This window comes from Marmota flaviventris, chromosome 16 (genome assembly GCF_047511675.1).
Source record: "Marmota flaviventris isolate mMarFla1 chromosome 16, mMarFla1.hap1, whole genome shotgun sequence".
In the NCBI taxonomy this organism is placed as follows: domain Eukaryota; kingdom Metazoa; phylum Chordata; class Mammalia; order Rodentia; family Sciuridae; genus Marmota; species Marmota flaviventris.
Window position 1 is genome coordinate 78,039,263 of NC_092513.1, and position 20,897 is coordinate 78,060,159.

The following is a 20,897-nucleotide window of genomic DNA, read 5'->3' on the forward strand; positions in this document are numbered from 1 at the left end:
ATTCTGTAACCACAGGGAACTAAATTAGAAATCCATAACAAGAAGATATTTAGAAACTCTCCAAAGTTTTGGAAATTAAATAGCAAACTTCCGAAGAACCAAAAGGCCAAAGAAGAAAATGCAGAACTAAACAATATGAAAAATCAAAGTATAGGATATCAAAGGTTTGTGGGGCAACTAAAAGGTATAATTAGGAATTTAGAGATTTATGTGTTTAAATCAGGTAAAGTTTATAACCTAAGAATTTTTAAGAATGAGGGCAAGTTAAATCTGAAATGATTAAACCACTACAGTCAAAAGCAGAAATTTATACACCAGAAAACAAACAATATAAAAATCAGTAAAGCCTAACATTAATTAGTGCTTCAAAAAAATTAATGTAGCTGCATGTGGTGGTGCACACTTGTAATCCCAGTGACTGAGGAGGCCAAGGCAGGAGGATCACAAGTTTGAGCCTCAGCAATTTAGTGAATTCTTATCTCAAAATAAAAAATAAAAAGGATGGGGGATGTAGCTCAGTTGTAAAGGACGCTTGTATTCAGTACCAAAAAAAAAAAAAACCCAAAAACCAAGTAACATAGTTGTCATAGTTGCTAACATCTAGAAAAACTGATTAAGAAAGAGAAAAACTCACATCACCAATATCAAGAATGCATAGGGGAACATCACCGAAGACCCTACAGATGTTTAACAGTAAGAAACATCATGAACAAAGAAGTAAACAGATTGAGTTAGAAAAGAAGACAAATTCCTTGAGGAACAAAAAACACCAAACAAAAAGAAAAACTCAGAATAACCCTCAATTTCTTGAGGAATTTGAAGTTGTAATTAATTCCTTGAAGTTGTTTAAAAACAAAAACAAACAAACAAACAAAAAACCCTTCCCACAATTAAAACAGAGAAACTGGGAGTTGCCAAACATTTAAAGAAGAAATGTCAGCAGTGTACACAAACCCTTAAGAGAAAATACTGGAGTAAAGGACACTTTCTAATTCATTTTATGAGGCTAGCACAACTGTGCTACAAACATCTAACAAGGACATCAAAAGAACATGCAGATCAATATACCTCATGATCAGAAGGGCAATACCCTCCTCCTCATGTTAACCATGATGCTAACTAAATCTAGCAAAATAAACATGGACAATATTTTTAAAAATGCATAATGGACCAACTGGGATTAACTCCAGGAATAAAGTTACTTCAACATTGAAAAGTCAGTCAATGAAGGAGAGAGGCCCGCCCCAGTGCTGCGCCACAAGGCACCCGGCACCCGTGCAGGGGTTCCTTATTCACCAAAGCGTGGCTCCACAGCCCAACATCAGCGTACACATAGGCTTGAGGCTGCCACGGCCACGAAACTGGGATATCGCCGTGTCTATCAATAAGGACCTGGTAAGACGTCACCAAGGTCCCTGTGGGCCTGGCTGCACCAGAGGTATCTCTACTAGAGATGCTACCAGTTATCCTGTTGCTGAGGTCACAGAAAATCTTGTTTCTCCTACTAACAGCCAACTTCTTATGATTACCCTTTCACTAGTCATATAATCTAATACCTCTATATTCTCACAAATCAGACAACCCCCCAAGCCCCCTTCTACCATTAGAAACTATAAACCATTATGCAAACCTATTGTCTGTATAGTAGAAGATAACCGAACTCATCATTTCTGATTATAGCAACAAAACTGTAAATGTAAAAACAGCAGCTAACTCATCTGTGGCTGCACACTGGATACATTGAGTGCTGTAACACTGACCTCCCCCTTAAAGGTGAGGTATTAGTAACCTGCAGGGACACCATAAGACAACAGGGCAGAAACTGTAATACGTCGGATCTACACTGCAAGAGAGGAAGACACACAGACATCATGAAAAAACAAGGGAGGAAAGTGCCTCAAACAAATCAAGACACTAGGACAATAGAATCCATAGACAGCGCAGCAGGTGAAATGACAGAGAAGGAGTTCAGAACATCCATAACTAAAATGATCTGGGAATTAAAGAATGATCTAAGTGAGCAGATAGAGGCGAAAACTGATCATATCAACCAAGAGATAAGAGAGCAAATACATGTAGCAAGAGATTACTTCAAAAAAGAGAGATTCTGAAAAAAAAAAAAAAACCAAACAGAAATCCTTGAGATGAAAGAAACAATAAGTCAAATACAACTCAATAGAAAGCATCACCAACAGACTAGCTCACCTGGAAGACAGGACCTCAGACAATGAAGACAAAATATACAATCTTGAAAATAAAGTTGGCCTCACAGTGAAGATGGTAAGAAATCACGAACAGAATATCCAAGATTTATAGGATACCATCAAAAGACCAAATTTAAGATTTATTGGGATAGAGGAAGGTTCAGAGATTCAAACCAAAGGAATGCACAATCTCTTCAATGAAATAATATATAAAAAAAAAATCCCAAGCATAAAGAATGAATTGGAAAATCAAATACAAGAGGCCTATAGGACACCAAAATTGTACAAAATTACAACAGATCTACACCAAGACTCATTATAATGAAAATGCCTAGCATACAGAATCAGGATAGAATTTTAAAGGCCGAAAGAGAGACAATTCAGATTACTTATAAAGGAAGACCAATTGAGATCTCAGCAGATTTTTCAGCCCAGATCCTCAAAGCCAGGAGATCCTGGAACAACATATACCAAGCTCTAAAGGATAATGGATGCCAACCAAGAATCTTACATGCAGCAAAATTAAGCTTCAGATTTGATGATAAAACAAAATCCTAAAGTAAAAACTAAAAGGATTTACAGCAAGAAAGCCTGCACTACAGAACATTCTTGGAGAAATATTGCACAAGGAGGAAATGAAAATCTGCAAGGGGAAGTGTTGAGGGCCACAGCCAAGTCCGGATGACGCATGGCATTTTTGCCAGAAGTAGTGGTTGAGAGGTGACACCAGCGAGTTCTCGCGGAGTTCCCGATGAGTTCCAGTTGAGCTCTCGCGGGGATTCCCGGAGAGTTCCCATTGGTTGGGGAAGTGCCGGAGGAGGGATATTTCCGGTTGCTGGTTCCTGGAGGAACCGCGTGTCGTTGGGGAGAGTTCCCAGGGAGCGTGTGTGGAGTGTGCTGGTGGAGTTCAGAAATAAAGTTTGTTCCTGCTTCAGTGGCTCATGATTTGTGCCCAGCCAGACTGCGGCAGGGAAGAACTACAATAAAGGAAGAGCCAACCAAAGGAGAAACCAAGTCAAGTTAAATGCCAAAAATAAACAAAAGTGGGCTGGGGATGTGGCTCAAGCGGTAGCGCGCTTGCCTGGCATGTGTGCAGCCCGGGTTCGATCCTCAGCACCACATACAAACAAAGATGTTGTGTCCACGGAAAACTAAAAAATAAATATTAAAATTCTCTCTCTCTCTCCTCTCTTTAAAAAAATAAAAAATAAAATAAACAAAAGTGACCAACCGGAAGTATAAATCATGTTTCAATAATAACACTGACTGTTAATGGCCTAAACTCACCAATCAAAAGACATAGACTTGCAGATTGGATTAAAAAAAAAAAGACCCAACAATATGCTGCCTCCAAGAGACTCATCTCATAGGAAAAGACACCCACAGACTGAAAGTGAAAGGTTGGAATAAAATATCCCATTCACATATTCTGCATAAACAAGCAGGGGTTTCCATCCCCATATCAAATAAAGTAGACTTCAAGCCAAAGTTAATCAAATGGGATAAAGAGGGACACTACACACTGCTCAAGGGAACCATACACCAACAAGACATAACAGTTAAAATATATATGCCCCAAACAATGGAGCATCTATATTCATCAACCAAACTCTTCTCAAGTTCAAGAGTCATATAGACCACAACACAATAATTCTGGGTGACTTTAACACATCTCTTTCACCACTGGATAGATCTTCCAAACAAAAGCGTTAAAAAAAAAACCCTATAAAACCCAATAATACAACCAATAACTTAGACTTCACTGACATATATAGATTATTTCATCCTTCAATGAGTGAATAAATTTTCTTCTCAGCAGCACATGGATCCTCTTCTAAAATAGACCATATACTATGCCACAAAGCAACTCTTAGTGAATATAAAAAAAGTAGAGATACTACCCTGTGTTCTACCAGACCACAATGGAATGAAATTAGAAATCAATGATAAAATAAAAAACAAAAGCAACTCCAACACCTGGAGACTAAATAATATGCTATTAAATAAACAATAAGTTACAAAAGGTATCAAGGAAGAGATTAAAATATTCTTAGAGGTAAATGAGAACACTGATACAACATATTGAAATCTCGAGAACGTGAATCATTCAGAGTGGCTCCCCACACTCTAGGACACTGTGAAGACAGTTCTAAGAGGAAAGTTCATTGCATGGAGTTCATTCTTTCAAAGAAGAAAAAGTCAATAAATAAATGATTTAACATTACATCTCAAAGCACTAGAAAAAGAAGAACAAATCAACCTCAAAAGCAGTATAAGACAGGAAACAATTAAAATCAAAGCTGAAATCAATGAAATTGAAACAAAAGAAAATTTGAAAAAATTGACAAAATAAAAAGTTGGTTCTTTGAAAAAATAAAATTGATGAACCATTAGCCACGTCAATGAAGAGAAGGAGAGAGAAAACTCAAATTACAAACATCCATGATGAAAAAGGAAATATCATGATGGACACTACAGAAATACATAAGATAATTAGAAATAAATTTGGAAATTTGTACTCCAGTAAAATGGAAAATACCAAAGGCATCAACGAATTTCTAGAGGTGTATGATATGCCCAAACTAAATCAGAATAACATACACAATTTAAACAGATCAGTTTCAAGCAAGGAAATAGAGGATACCATCAGAGAAGCCTACCAACCAAGAAAAGCCCAGGACTAGATGGACACACAGCTAAGTTCTACAAGACCTTTAAAGAAAAACTAATACCAATACTCCTCAAACTATCTCATGAAATAGAAAAAGAGGGAGCACTTCCAAACACATTCTATGAGGCCAATATCACCCTGATTCCAAAACCAAAGACACATCAAAAAAAAGAAAACTTCAGACCAATATCTATAATGAATATAGATGCAAATTTTTTCAATAAAATTCTGGCAAATCGAATACAAAAACATGTCTAAAAGATAGTCACCATCCCAGAAATGCAAGGTTCAACATATGGAAATCAATAGATGTAATTCATCACGTCAATAGACTCAAAGATAAAAATCCTATGATCATCTCAATAGATGCAGAGAAAGTATTTTACAAAATACAGCACCCCTTAATGTTCAAAATACTAGAAAAACTACGGATATATCAGGAACATATCTCAACATTGTAAAGGCTATCCATGCTAAGCCCCAGGCCAACATCATTCTAAAAGGAGAAAAATTGAAAGCATTCCCTTTAAAACTGGAACAGGACAGGGATGCCCTCTTTCAAAACTTCTATTTAACATAGTTCTTGAAACTCTAGCCAGAGAATTAGACAAACAAAAGAAATTAAAGGGACATGGATCGGGAAAGAAGAACTCAAATCATCACTATTTGCTGACGATATGATTCTATACCTAGAAGACCTAAAAAATTCCACCAGAAATCTTCTAGAACTAACAAATGAATTCAGCAAAATAGCAGGATATAAAATCAACACCCATAAATCACAGGCATTTCTGTACATCAGTGACAAATCCTCAGGAAAAAAGAAACTAGGAAAACCACCTCATTTACAATGGCCTCAAAAAGAAAAAAATACTTGGGAATCAACTTAACAAAAGAGGTGAAAGACCTCTACAATGAAAACTATAGAATACTAAGGAAAGAAATTAGAGAAGACCTTAGAAGATGGAAAGATCTACCTTGTTCTTGGATAGGCAGAATTAATATTATCAAAATGACCATACTACAAAAAGCACTATACATCGATCCAATGCAGTCACAATCAAAATCCCAATGACATTCCTCATAGAAACAGAAAAAGTAATCATGAAATTCATCTAGAAAAATAAGAAGAGCCAAAGCAATCCTTAGCAAGAAGAGTGAAGCGGATGGCATTACTTTTCCAGACCTTAAACTATACTATAGAGCAATAGTAACAAAAACACCATGGTACTGGCACCCAAATAGATCTATAGACCAATGGTACAGAACAGAGGACACAGAGACAAACACACATTATTACAGTTATCTCATATTAGATAAAGGCGCCAAAAATATATATTGGAGAAAAGATAGCCTCTTCAACAAATGGTGTTGGGAAAACTGGAAATCCACATTTAACAAAATGAAATTAAACCTCTATCTCTCACCATGCACAAAACTCAAGTCAAAGTGGATCAAGGACCTAGGAATTAAACCGAGACCTTGTGCCCAATGGAAGAAAAGGTAGGCTCAAATCTCCATCATGTCGGATTAGGCCCCAACTTCCTTAATAAGACTCCTATAGCGCAAGAATTAAAACCAAGAATCAATAAATGGGATGGATTCAAACTAGAAAGCTTCTTTTCAGCAAAAGAAACAATCTGTGAGGTGAATTGAGAGCCTACATCCTGGGAACAAATCTTTCCCCTCACACATCAGATAGAGCACTAATCTCTACGGTATATAAAGACCTCAAAAACCTTAACACCAAAAAAACAAATAACCCAATCAATAAATGGGTCAAGGAACAGACACTTTTCAGAATAGGATATACAATCAATCAACAAATATATGAAAAAATGTTCAATTCTCTAGCAATAAGAGAAATGCAAATCAAAACTACTCTAAGATTTCATCTCATTCCAGTCAGAATGGCAGCTATCAAGAATACAAACAACAATAAATGTTGGTGAGGATGTGGGGGAAAAGGCACACTCATACATTGCTGGTGGGACTGTAAATTGGTGCAGCCAATATGGAAAGCAGTATGGAGATTCTTTGGAAATATGGAAATGGAACCACCATTTGACCCAGCTGTCCCCCTTCTCGGTTTATACCCAAAGAACTAAAAAACAGCCTACTACAGGGACACAGCCACATCAATGTTTATAGCAGCACAATTCACAATAGCTAAACTGTGGAACCAACCCAGATGCCCTTCAGTAGATGAATGGATAGGGAAACTGTGGCACATATACACAATGGAATATTACTCAGCAATAAAAGAGAATGAAATCATGGCATTTGCAGGTAGATAGATGAAGCTGGAGACGATAATGCTAAGTGCAGTAAGCCAATTCCAAAAAACCAAAGGCTGGATGTTTTCTTTGATATGAGGATGTTGACTCATAATGGTGATGGGGAAGAGCATGGGAGGAATGGAGGAACTTTAGATAGGGCAAAGGGGAGCGAGGGGAATGGAGGGGGGAAGGGGGTAGGAAAGATGGTGGAATGAGTTAGACATCATTACCCTAAGTACAAATAATGTGAAAATACTTTATGTACAACCAGTGACTTGAAAAATTGTGTTCTATATGTGTAATATGAAATAAATTGCATTCTGCCATCACATATAACAAACTAGAATAAATAAATAATTTAATAAAAAGTCAATCAATGAGCTGGGCATGGTGGCTCACACCTATAATCCCAGAGGCTCAGAAGACTCAGGCAGGAGGATGGCAAGTTCAAAGCCAGCCTCAGCAACTTAGTGAGGCTCTAAGCAACTTAGCAAGACCCTGTCTCAAAATTTAAAAAAGTAAAATAAAATTTAAAAAGGCAGGGGATGTGTTTCTGTGGTTAAGTGCCCCGGGTTCTATCCCCTATACCGAAAAGAAAAGAAAAAAAAAAAACACTCAATGAAAACAGACAGAGAAACCACAGAATTAATTTAGTTGGTATAAAAAGATCAGTTCAACATCAATTCATTGTGAAAACTCCAAAGAAATGAATTAAAGAACTTTCTCTAATATAATCTAATATAAAGTGAATCTATAAGAAGCATGCAATGAATATACTACTTAAGGTGAAATAAGAAATATTTTCCCCTTAAAAAAGGAAACAAGACAAAGATGCCTGCTCTTACTATTTCTATCCAACATTTTTTTTAAAAAAATATTTTTTAGTTGTCAATGGACCTTTATTTTATTTATTTATATGCAGTGTTGAAAATCGAACACAGTGCCTCACACATGCTAGGCGAGCACTCTACCACTGAGCCACAGCCACAGCCCCATCTGTCCAACATTTCTATGTTGGTACTGAGCACCACAATAGGAAAAATGTGACAGGTTGGTAAGTAGGTAGGTTGATGATAGGTATTTAGATAGACTTAGGTGATAGATAAATAGCATATAGTTTATAAAGGATGATATAAATCTGTCTTTAGTCATAGACAATATCATAATTTACTCAGACTTTTCCAAGGAATATATTTAAAAATGAGTACACCTAATATGGATTTTGCAAGGCCACAGGATAAATTCAATCTACAAGAATCGATAACATATTTATGAGAGCAAGAATTTGCAAATAAAATTTATATACCTTTGTACCTATATATTTATATATATAAATTTCATTTGCAAACTGATATTTTAATGTTACCGCAAGTCATGTGTGTATACACACACACGCATTATGTATATAATATACACAAAGAACTTGCAATAACATTAAAAGCTACCTGAAATAGTGGTCAAATCCACAGAGAGGGAAATAGAATGGCATTTACCATGGGCTGGGACGATGGAAGAATAGGGAGTAGTGCTTAATGGGGACAGAGTTTCAGCTTGGGAGGACGATAAAGTACTGGAGTTGGATGGATGTGACAGCAGAATGAACCGATCATACCTAATGGCACTGCACACTACATTGGAAAATGGTACAAGTACTTAGGAATGGATTTAACGAAAGATAACCAAGACTTCCACACTTGAAACTTCAGACCATCACAATAAAGAAAAGAAAACTTTAAATGGAAATATGTACCACATTCAGAGACTGGAACACTCGAGAGTTTTAAGATGACAATTCTCCCCAAAGTGCCATACCACCCCAATAAAATGCTAGTAAGATTTAAAAAATTTTTTTTTTTAATTTTTTTGTGGTGCTGAGAATCGAACCCAGTGCTAGTAAGATTTTTTCATAAATTGTTTTTAATTTCACAGGGAAGTAAAACTATATAATGAGAAAGGAGTTGTCCCCAAATGAGTAAAATTAACTTCGCTGGTAAAGAGCACACTGACACCATGCACCCCCAGATGTTATATCCTGGAAGGATAAAAAGCCACAAAGGCCAAGGAATGATTCCGGGTTACAGGACACTAAACCAGCATGGTTAGTGTCCTATTCTAGGGAGGAAATCTGAAGAATATTAGGGGGATAATTGGAGAAAGTAGAATATGAATTGAATATATTCTGAACTTGAAGTGTTGAGATATAAGGCAACACACAATCAAGTATTAAGGGGCATCTTTTATTCACTATGGGATTCAAGGAGAGTCACATTTTCCAAAAAACAGAACCTATCATGACAAGGTGGCACTGAGAAAGAAAATAAGGCTGGCTTCTCTCTTGCTTCAACCTCTGTTGAACTGAATCAAACTTGATAAAGCTGATGGTCTAATGATTTTAACATCAAATGTGGAATGTCGGTCTTTTGCCTGGGTTCACTTACCAGCTATAAGGCACTTTGGTTTCTCCTGAAGTCACTTTTAATTACTGGCACTACAGTTGGAAGTTTCAACTGTTTTTGATAGTGCTACCTTTCCGTAATTAAGGATGAAGTTTTTTGAATCATGCTTATGACAGTTCCCCCCCAAAATAGCAATGGAAGGAGCTGGAAGTAGAAGATATCCAAGTTCTGTTTAAAGCTCTGGGTACGAGCAAGGCCTTTGAATCATGCCCATGGAGATGCTCGTTATGTGGTTCAATACACGAGCCTGGAGATGGGGAGATAAGTTGGAGTTGGAAACAGAGATTCCCGGGTCACGAGTAATTAAGTAGAGAAGGGTGGAAGACTGGGAATTGCTTGATGCTTATTAAGTTAAAGAATAAGAGGGATCAGGACATGGCCCCAAAGAAGGTGATTTCCCAGAGGCCAAGAATTAGGATGACTTTTAATTGTTCAAAAGGACAACAGGCATTCTAGAAGCAGCAGGATAGGCATGCACACACTTGTGGGTCACGAGGTTGGTCCAGGACAACACAGGGAAGGCAGGGGCTCTGATGTTGAGGTTTCGGAGAGCACCCCCAACCCTGCCCCCCCCAGCATGCAGTACAGGTGGATGGGCCCATCCCAGTGACAATGAGCCACTTTTAATTTAAAAGAGCAGAAACCAAACAGAATAAACATATGAAATGCCAGATATGTAGCCTAGTGTTAATTCCCTGGACATTGCCCAAACTACACCTGAGTAAGTCATAATAACCCTGTTCTTTGAGCCTGCATCAGTGGGGAAACCACCCTTTCTTAAAGCTTTTATTCTCCGTATACACACCCTCCACACCCCCAGATGAACACAGATGGAGAGGAAATGGCTGCTTTGATGGTAGTAAATTCCTTACCTCCCAGGACACCCAGTCTCACCTCTCCCCACGCACATATGCTGAAGCTAGACTCACTGCCAGCACCCACATGTGTGGGCCTGTGAGGGTGGTAGCAGGCAGGGACAGGGCAGTGTGTCACCCACTCATGTTCCTCTCTGAGAACCAACAGCAGTGCGTCCTATGCTGCCATTCTGTGCACAGGGGTAAACCCGACTCTGTTATTAGCCATGGACCCAACTCTCAGTTCCATGGACAGGACACACCACTTGACCAAGGATGAAAGAAGGAGAACCGTTGGACAATTGCTAAGGAAATGGCCCCAGAGAGGAGTCACTGCATAGAGTGGATGAAATAGAGAATTTGTGGATTATTCAGTGCCTTAATTTCATTATTTTCCCTCTGTCTTCACTTTGGTTAACTTCCAGCCATGTCATAAGCACACCATGATAAGGGAGGGATCAATCTGCAACGTGATCATAAAAGAAAATCATGGTTGCCGAAAGATGACATCCAATGAGCCGATGTCTCAGACTACAGGGTGTCTGACCAAAGATGGTCCTTGCCAGAGAGCAGAATGGGTGGTCCCAAGGGATAGGGTGGACTGGGGAGATGTGGGTCAGTGGACACAGAATTTTAGTTTGAAAATTCACATGGAGTAAGTTCAAAAGATCTGCTGCATAACATGGTAACTATAGTTAATAACTATATATCATATACTTGAAAATGGCTGAAAGAGTAGATTTTAAGTGTTTTCACCATATACCCATGCAAAAATGATAAGTATATAAGACAATGCATATGTCTCATATACCTATCATTGTATCAGTATACAATGATAAGTATATGAGACATATGCATTGGCAGGGGAGGGTGTTGGAGATTGACTCAAGGCCTTGTGAAAACTTAAGTGCATGCTCTACTACTGAGTTACAACTCCACTATTACATATATATATATTATATGTGTGTGTGTGTGTTTATGGTTTTTATCTGCCAAATAAAAAATAAATTAACTACTCTTAAGAAAATCATCGACCAGCACAAAGTCAGTAAATGAATCCAGCAGGACATCAGAATAATTCAGTCTGAGTGGGTTTTAGTCTAGTTATTCAAAAATAGGAACTCTATTATGTAACAGAATATTAACATCATAAAAGTGGAAGATCTACACTGTCATCTTTGATTCTGGAAAAGTGAGCATAAAAATGAAGGGTTCTCATTATTAGTGAAAATAAATATGTAAACAAACTAAAAACAGAAGAACAGAAAAAGATACGCTTTGACAAGATGCTGGAAGTCCTAGGCTATGCAATAAGACAAGAAGAAATAAAAGCTAAGGCTTAGAAAAACCAAATCATATATCTATTACTTGTAGAAGACTTGACTTCCCCCACGGAGAAAAAAATGTAAAAGATGTTACAGAAAGTTAACGAAATGAAAAAATTCAACAGAGTTGGAGAATACAAGATCAGTATGAAAAATTCAATGTGTTTTTGAGCCACCATCAACACAAAACTTGAAAATAAAATGTGGGAAGGAAAGATAAGGTTATCATTAGCAGAAACAATGAGCCACCTATAAGATATATAAGAAAAGATATGCCATGTAGAGATGATGGAGAAAATCATACAATTTTTTTTTGAAAGAAACAGAGAAAAATAATCACAAAACCACAAACTACAGAGAACATCAGTTCTCTCTGAGACAACAGACTTATTTGCAATTCCTATAAAAGTACAAACATAGGGGCTGGGATTGTGGCTCAGCGGTAGAGCGCTCGCCTGGCACGGGCAGGACCCGGGTTCGGTCCTCAGCACCACATAAAAATAAAGAGACATTGTGTTGTGTCCATCTGCACCTAAAAAATAATTTAAAATTTTTTTAAAAAAGTAAAAACATAAAACTCTCATGGAAAAGTGGAAGGCAAATAACAGTCAGGAAAATTTAGAAAAATGGTCGAGTAATAAGACAGGTGTATTATTTATCAGCTCAGTGCCATAACAAATACCACAGTTGGGAGGGCTGAAACAATGCAAATCTGTTTCTCATACTTCTGGATGCTGAAAGTCCAAGGGCTGGCCATTCTGGTTCCTGGTAGGGGCTCCCTTCCTGCTGAGCTCTTCACATGATAGGTGTGAGAGGGTTAGATCTGATGTCCCTTCCTCTTCTGTAAGGACACCGATTCTATCCCATCAGGGCTCCAACCGTGTCTCCAATAGGGAGACACATTGGGATAAGACTTCAACCTAATGAATTTGGTGGGGGGCACAATGTAGCCCTTAGCAGTAGGTGAGGTACCTTCCGTTACCTGCGGCAACATATACTAAATATCAGAATGTTGACCATCGGTCCAGGATCAAAAGCTATAGTTAAAAACAAAACAAAACAGAGGACCTATAGGTAGACCCATACGTATAGAAATTCTATCTATAACAAAAGTGGTGTTAAATTTAATAATACGGATGAGATCATCATTAGATGGTGCCAAGGTATTAGGTCATGTATATAGTGAAGTATAACAATAGGATACTAGCTTCTATCAGCATAAAAAACTCGATTCTAGATGGAGCAAAAACTATGCAAAGGATTATGTCTGGATAACATTCTAAAGCTCTTACAAAGAAATAATAAGAAGGGAACTATCCTAATGGAAAAAAAAATGGACCAAACACAGCCTATTTTGATTATTTCTGGTAGTTTGTTTCTATAAAGTCATTACAAACACTGAATTAGCAGAAATGGAACCACCATTCATAGTGGGTATACAGTTAATTTTCTACAAGTCTCTAGTCACAACATTTTCTTCCACCTATCAATAATACACTGCCTTGTTTAATGTGTTTCTGTTTAAAGATACCGTATTTAATATATATATCATTGACTGGTTAGCATCGAAGTCACAGCCAACAGCATTATAACTCATGCCTGAACAAAGCTTGTCGAACACACATATTTCTTCTGAGGCACATCCCAGCCTTCTCAGGCTTTGGATGGCTAGACAGCGTTTTGGCACCATGCCCGGGAGCCACTTTAGCCAGGGAAATCACCAAGAAAAAGCATGAAAACATGAAAAACGTGACACTAGATAGACCACAAAAAGGATATCTGTTTATAATCTGAGAACTAAAACAAGTAGTGTTGCCGGGTGACCTCAGCTGGCAAAGAGTGTGTTGTGACTCAGATTTTTTACCACTCTGCACATATCCATGAATGACCAGGAAAACACCCCGGATGCTGATTTTGAGTTTCCAAATAAACCATAGTGAGTAAGGAACTTTGCAAACAGGGAATCTGCAAATCATGAGGGCAGGTTTTATGTGAACAAACAATTCAGTGGCTATTAAACCAAAAAGATGATGTTCAACCTCATCACTAACTCGTGAAATCTAACATAAAATTATCCTATGGCCCAAGACACTGGCGAAAATATTAAGTTCTGATAATACTATGTTCTAGAAAGAGTCAAGGGAAATGATAACTCATTCATTGCTGCCAGGACTCTGAGTCCCTCAGCCTCTGTGGAGGGCAATCTGGCTATTCTTGCGGAGAAGGGAGGTGGCCACCTGCGATTCTAACTCAGAACTCTGTCCTGGGAGGATACTTACCCTCAGGGACAAGAAGACGTGGGACAGAGGCTCACTGTGAGATGGTTATGTATTAGTGACAAGAGCTAACCTGTGTCTGCAGGCAGTGAATGTGTAATTAAAAGCAGCACTGGCGCAGAGATTTGAACACTGAGTATTAGATAAAATGAGCCATGTCTTATGTGGAATTTTACATTGGAAAATCGTTCTCTCCAACATTTCCCCAAAATCTAGTTGCATACACTAAACAGAGACCTACATAGAACAGGATGTAAAATGTGATTTTGTTTGAGCTTTTTTTTTAAAAAAAGTAGTTCAGGTTAGTAAAATAAATTCCTGGAAAATGCAAATAAAAAGAAAGTAGGAATAGCTATTTCTTCAAAACTGAATCCAAGGCAAAAAGTATTTAAAGGAGCTGAACCAGGTACACGCCAGGGGAATGAGAAGTTGTGCTCCACTTGTGTATAATATGTCAAAATGTATTCTACTGTCATGCATAACTAATTGAACAAATTTAAAAAATAAAAATAAATGAAAAAATAATACAAAAAATCAGAAAGCAATAAAAAATTTCAAAAGCCCAAATAACTGTTTGGAGGCAGGGAAATGCAGCCAGAATGATGTTCAGAAGAAACTTTATAGTCTTAAATACATTTACATGTTGAGAACCCTTATCCAAAAAATGCTGGCCACTGAAATGTTTCAGACTCTGGAGATTTTTCTGGATTTTGGAATATGTGCCTAGACTTTATAGGTTGAGCCTATCTAATCTGAAAACCGAAAATGCTCCAAATTCTGAAACTTTTGAGCACTGACATGAGGCTCGAAAAGTTTGGGATCTTAAAGTATTTCAGATTTTGGATTTTCACATTGGGAATGTTCAACCTGAATCTGAACATTAAAAAATTACTAATAAATATTAGTTTTACAAGACGTTAGAATGATATAAAAGATCACTTGGACCACTATAAAAGAGAGTAGCTAAACTTAAGAAGACTGACTGCCCCCAAATGTCAGCAAATACATGCAGTGACCAGAGCTTTCAATGCTATTGGTAGAAGTACAAAGTGTGGTATGAGGACTTTAGGAAAAGGTCTGGGAATTTCTTTAAAAATCACGCACAAAACCCAACAATTCTATGCCTAGATAACATTAGCAGAAATGAAAATACATGTCCATAAAAATCTTGTATGAGAATATCCATAGCAGCTGTATACACATAGCCAAAGACTGTAATGTACATAGGTGTCCATCCAAGGGAGGTTGGATAAGCCCACTGGTATGTTCATAAGGTGGAAACTACTTGGCAATGAACAGCAATAACCCGCTGTGACAGCTACAGTGTAGGTGAATCTCAGAAACATCATGCTAAGTGAAGGAGGCAGGCTTACACAGCTAAGGGCTGCAAGATTCATTTCTGTGAAGTTCTAGAATAGGTAAGTCTCATCCATGAAGAAAAAAAGTAAACAGTATGGTGGGTGCATGGAGAGGGGAGTGACTTGGAAGTCGCATGGCTGCACTTTCTAGCATGCCGATGCTCTGTACTGGGACAGGGGTTGACTGCAGAGGCTTGTGTGCCTGTTAGCTCTTATTGGTGATATTGAAAATCTGTATGTTATATTGTATGTAAACTTGAACTACAAAAGTAGAAATGGGAATAGGGAACAAATATAAAACTCCTTAATGATATCTATCCTGAAGTATTTCAGAGTAAGTGTAAAATAATTGCAACACATTGTGAAATAAATGAGAAGTAAAATGGACTGATGGGATGGATGGAGGAGTAGGTGAAAAGGAGAAGCAAGAAAGCTAGCAGAGTAAAATGTAAATGTTAGGATGTGTCTGGCAGGTACATGGATGTTCTCTATAAAAATTCCTTGTTTTCATATATTTGAAATATTTCATGATACATTGTCTATGTGTCAGAATGCTTTAAAAACATGAAGTGGTTCTTGATAGGAAAATTCAATTTAGATTTCAGTTTTCACCAAATTTACATAGTATTCATTATAATTTCAACCAAAACACCATCAGAATACTTCAAGGAAATTGGGGCATTCTTTTAATAAGGTATAATAAGAAAAACTCATAGATTATTTATAATTAACAAAAGAATTTTCATTTCTATATGACTAAGAAATAAGATAGGAATAATTATTTAAAATCATTAAGAGACAACATAAAGGGAAAATACAATGAGGTAAGTGAGAAATGGGAGATATCAGTGCCAAGAACTTCACATTCACAGGCTCAGCCTCAGGAATGGGGGGATGGAGAATAAAATAGGCAAGACAACATTATTTCATCCTTCAAAGTAGCAAAAATTAACAAACTTGGAAATCATCTTATGGAAGATAAAGAGAACCATGTTTTCTTATGTCATGCAGGAAAGTAACCTGTGAACAGTTGTTGTCTGTATTGATTTTAGTAGTCTCCCCTTATCTGTGAGAAATACATCCAGAGAATAGCTAAACTTATAAAGACTGACCACTCCAAATGTTGGCAAATAAGTGCAGTGATCAGAACTCTCTGATGTTATAGCTGAATGATGCAAGGGCTTTAGGAAAAGGTTAAGGAGTTTATTTTAAAATTATTCACATACATATACTATGTACACATCCTCAGTTGGTATAATAAACTACAGATAGCACCATTAACTATATATTCTGTTTTTTTCTTTCATATACATACCTGTGATAAAGTTTATTCATAAATGGGCACAGTAAAAGAATAACAATAATAACTAATAATAAAAAAGGACAAACATAACAATCTTCCATTTCATACTCTAATAACATTTATGTGAATGTGGTTTCTTGCTCTCTCTGTATTTCAACAATTCACTTAAAAAAGACACACTTCTCTTTGGCACATCCGAATTGCCAGTAATACTTCTCTTGTGCCATGGGGCTCTTATAAGTAAAATCAGGGTTACTTGAACATATGCACTGTGACACCATGACAGTCAATCTGATAATCAAAATGGCTAACTAAAGTGACTAATGGGTGGGTAGCATATACAGGGTGGGTGCTGAACAGAGGGATGATTCATACTCCAGGTGATGGAGCAGGATGGCATGAGATTTCATCATGCTACTCAGAATGACACATAGCTTAAAACTTATGAATTATTTACTTATGTAATCTTCCATTTCATATTTTCAGACTTTAGCTGACTGAAGGCAATGAAACCTTAGAAAGCAAAGTTGTGGATAAGGACTACCATGTAAAAAGGTGAACAGTGGGCCTTAGTATGTTTCACTCTTCAGAATCTGTCCTAGAGAAATTCATCCTCAGTTCCCAAGGCACATGGCCAGGGAAATCAGTGCAGCACTGTCGGTGGGCACACTGGAAATGCCCATCACTACAGGAATGATCACATGTTGTATGTACAAGTTCAGAAAGAAGGAAAGAAATTACCAGGGAAATTTAAACTACATTGAAATGGAAAGATATCTAAGAATACCTACTGCTAAATAAATATATCATTTATGTACTAAAGTAAAAAGAAATGAGCAGATGTATTTCTCCAGGTACATTTACATATGCTATCTCCCACCCCCCACCCCCCAAAAAAAACACCCTGGTCTGGTCCACTCTGAGAAGGGAAGAAGCTTTCACCATACCACAAATGCCCAAATTATTTACATGAATGTGCTGATTTAACCCCAAAATTTAAAATAAGAAGGAAGTTAACATAAAAATAAAGTGAAATATTTCATACAAATATTTAATTATATAAATGTATAATGTAATATATAAATGAAAATATTTCACATTTATATAATAAATCAGCTTTATAATTCTAAGTGAAATATTTACATATTTTTGTTATATATTGTTATAATGTATATAAAGCATAACAGTATATATTTTTAATAGTATTTGTTATTTTTATTTATTTTTGCAATGCTAGGGATTGAACCCACAGCCTTGCATGTGCTAGGCAGGTGCTCTACCACTGAGCTACATCCCTAGTCCCTACTATATATTCATCATATTATAATAAATAAAATACATTCATTGTAAAATATACAAGTGTAAAGACATAAATTAGAGAAAAAGTAATAACTTCTAAATGACCTATACTTTCCCCAAAGCCCATCAGTATGTGCTTGATGCAACTTCTTCTGCCTAATCATCCTGTGTAGGAATGATCACTAAGGACTCGCTCCAGCACTGTATTTCAGCAGAGACCTTCTCAAGTAGGCTGCCCGCACTCCCAACATGGCCCCACAGGCCCCAGGGAAACAGAAACCAGCACAGACTGAGCAGTTCATCGACAGCGCCGTGTTCATGCTACTGCTCAGAACATCTGAATGTGAAGCCATAGCTGTCCAATGTGGCTGCATGGGAAACGAAGGGGATTTAGTCTTTCCTTGCCTCAAACACCGAAAATGAAATGAGTAATTCTCCTTGTACATCACGACAGCATTTGCAGTTCAGAGGAGAACTCCTAATCCAGTGGCAGTGGGTCAGTCATTGTGCTGGAAGAAAGAGGCCCAAGTCCAAAGCCAGATTCAGTCAGCCGCTGGCTAAGGGGATGGGAGCCTGGCTGCGTGCCTCAGCCTCCTCATTTATAAGGTGGGCTTGAGACCCTGGCAGTAGAGAGTGCCCTGCTCTTTATAAACTCCATCTGCAGGGGCTGGGCATGTAGCTCGGTAATAGAGATGCCTGCTATGTGCAAGGCCCTGGGACGGATCCCCACCACTGCCAAAAAATTAAAAAAAAAAGAAGTAAACTGCAGACGGGTGGGGCTGGGATTTCACAGTAAGAACTGCCCCCTGCTTGCAAACATCCTTGTGCACCAGGAGGTCCTGGTAATCTGGTGTGTGTGTTTATACCCGATTCACTTGTCCTGAAAGGTCAAGATCCCTGAAAGCAATTAACAATCTTTATTTTGATGACATTTTTCCTCTACACGAAAACATGGAAAATGTAAAGGTTTCCCAAACCTAAACAAGCACATTGCCATCCTTGTGTCCTGCCCGGACAACTTTTGGAATTTCAGCAAAGACAGGAGTCTGTTGGATTTAAAAACCTAGATTCTTACATAACCTCAGAGGATCGGAAAATGGTTTGAGGAAAACAGATACTTACTGAAAGTTATGATTTGGGCTGTGTGTTGGACCTAAAAGGAAAAAGCAAAAAGCCAGGTTATTAATACTTCACCCTCCAGAACACAACTGCTTTCAAGTCACGCCGATCGTAAACACGGTGGGCGCCCCTGGGCTCATTTGTGGCCGGTAGTCCTCAGGCCTTGGGCTCTGCTCAGCTCATGAGGACACCCTTGTGATGCCAGAAATCATTAAAAACAAAACAAAACAAAGGGGTGCTTTCTGTTTCTGTGGCTACTTTGGGGGCTCTTTCCGGAGTTGCTGCCGTCCCTTCTCGCTCCTCATCTAAACTTCACCCACAAAGCCTGTTCTGGCAATGGTGTGATCCTAGAAGGGCATGCATAGCCTGGGGTCTCCCCACAACCAGGGCTAAAGGAATACATTCCTTCTTGCCTGTAATTCCTTCACTCCATGTGACAAGCACAGAAGTTCAGACCTGTCATCTCCCAGTCCTCCTGCCCCAGCTGGACCAGGTGTGCATGGGCAGGGAGGTGCAAACAGTTTTACAAAATCTTGGCACAGACTCTGACAAGTGAGCTGAGACCTGTCCAACACTCCCCTGGCCACCTGCAGTGTGGCCAGCCTCCCCTTGGACACCTGACCTGCTGAGATGTGGCCTTTCCACTGAATGACCCAGTTCGCCTTGTGTGTCTGGGATTCTTTTCTGGGCTCCATGTTTACGGACCACTCCATCTGTGTCTATTTTCTGTTATCACTAGTAAATGGGTTAACAGGGTAAGTCAGGTTTGTGCTCAACGGGGAAGGCTTTGGGGAGTGGCTTTATTGACTTCCTCTCATGTTGATTTGTGCATTTCAGTTTCAGAGAGCAAACCCATCTCTTGCTTGGTGGCTGTGGGCACTCCTATCTGCGAACCAACGTGCCTCTGCTGTCCCGACTCACCGAGCCGAACGTAGAGGACTCCAGTGGCGGTAATGGTCTTCACCCCATTGGTGGCCACGCACTGGTAGTAGCCAGTGTCTGTCGTGTCCAGGTCTTGGATTCGCAGGCGGGAGCCATATTCTGTCTTCCGGATGATGATCCGCCTCGGCTCTTGCACGACGGGGGCATCGTTCTTCAGCCACCGCACGCTGGGAGGTGGGTTTCCTGCCACCTTGCAGTGCAGAATTGCTGTCTGGCCCTGGACAATGGTGATATTGTTGACTGGCTCTAGAAAATTCAGAAAGTAACCTGCCAAGCAGAGGGGTTACGAACAAGCAAACATCAGTGGGAGGTGGAAGGAAGCGCCCCTGGGGCTCCTACATGAACTACTTGTGAGGGAAGGTTTCCATTTTTTGCTCACATATACACATACAGTGGATTCCAGTTCTTGGCAGTAATTACATGACATTCCACAACGTTGCACTGAATACCGAGTTAGGGAATAGGAGCTGTTGCTGCTGGGGAAACACAGAGTCAGGTTCCTGGGATTCTCTGGCCACATTTTTGTCAATCAACTGATCCAAAACTCATTTTACACGTGTTTCTGTTTAAAGATTCCTTATCTAATACAGAGTGTCGATTCACTCATACTGAACTCAAGGACAACATCCTGCAACTTGTGTGCAAACGAGGCTTCTCTAACATATGTATTTCCTCTGGGAGGCACATGGAAGCTTGACTGTGCTTTTGCACAGTACATAGCACTTCAGCACTATGCCTGGGGGCCCTTTATGCAGCAAAATCACCAACAAAAAGTGCAAAACCACACACACAAACTCACAAACAAAATGAT

The 20,897-nt window shown here is 38.6% G+C and overlaps 1 protein-coding gene across 1 annotated transcript in view; it reads right to left on the reverse strand.

Annotated features, from left to right (window-relative positions):
• Ror2 (receptor tyrosine kinase like orphan receptor 2) overlaps nucleotides 1–20,897 on the reverse strand; it is a 215,218-nt gene that overhangs the window by 14,341 nt on the left and 179,980 nt on the right. Inside the window, exons 3-4 of the mRNA XM_027955426.2 lie at nucleotides 20,066–20,353; nucleotides 19,148–19,178 (exon numbers count right to left, since the gene is read on the reverse strand). Of these exons, the coding sequence (XP_027811227.2) occupies nucleotides 19,148–19,178; nucleotides 20,066–20,353 (319 nt within the window). The remainder of the gene's footprint in view (nucleotides 1–19,147; nucleotides 19,179–20,065; nucleotides 20,354–20,897) is intronic.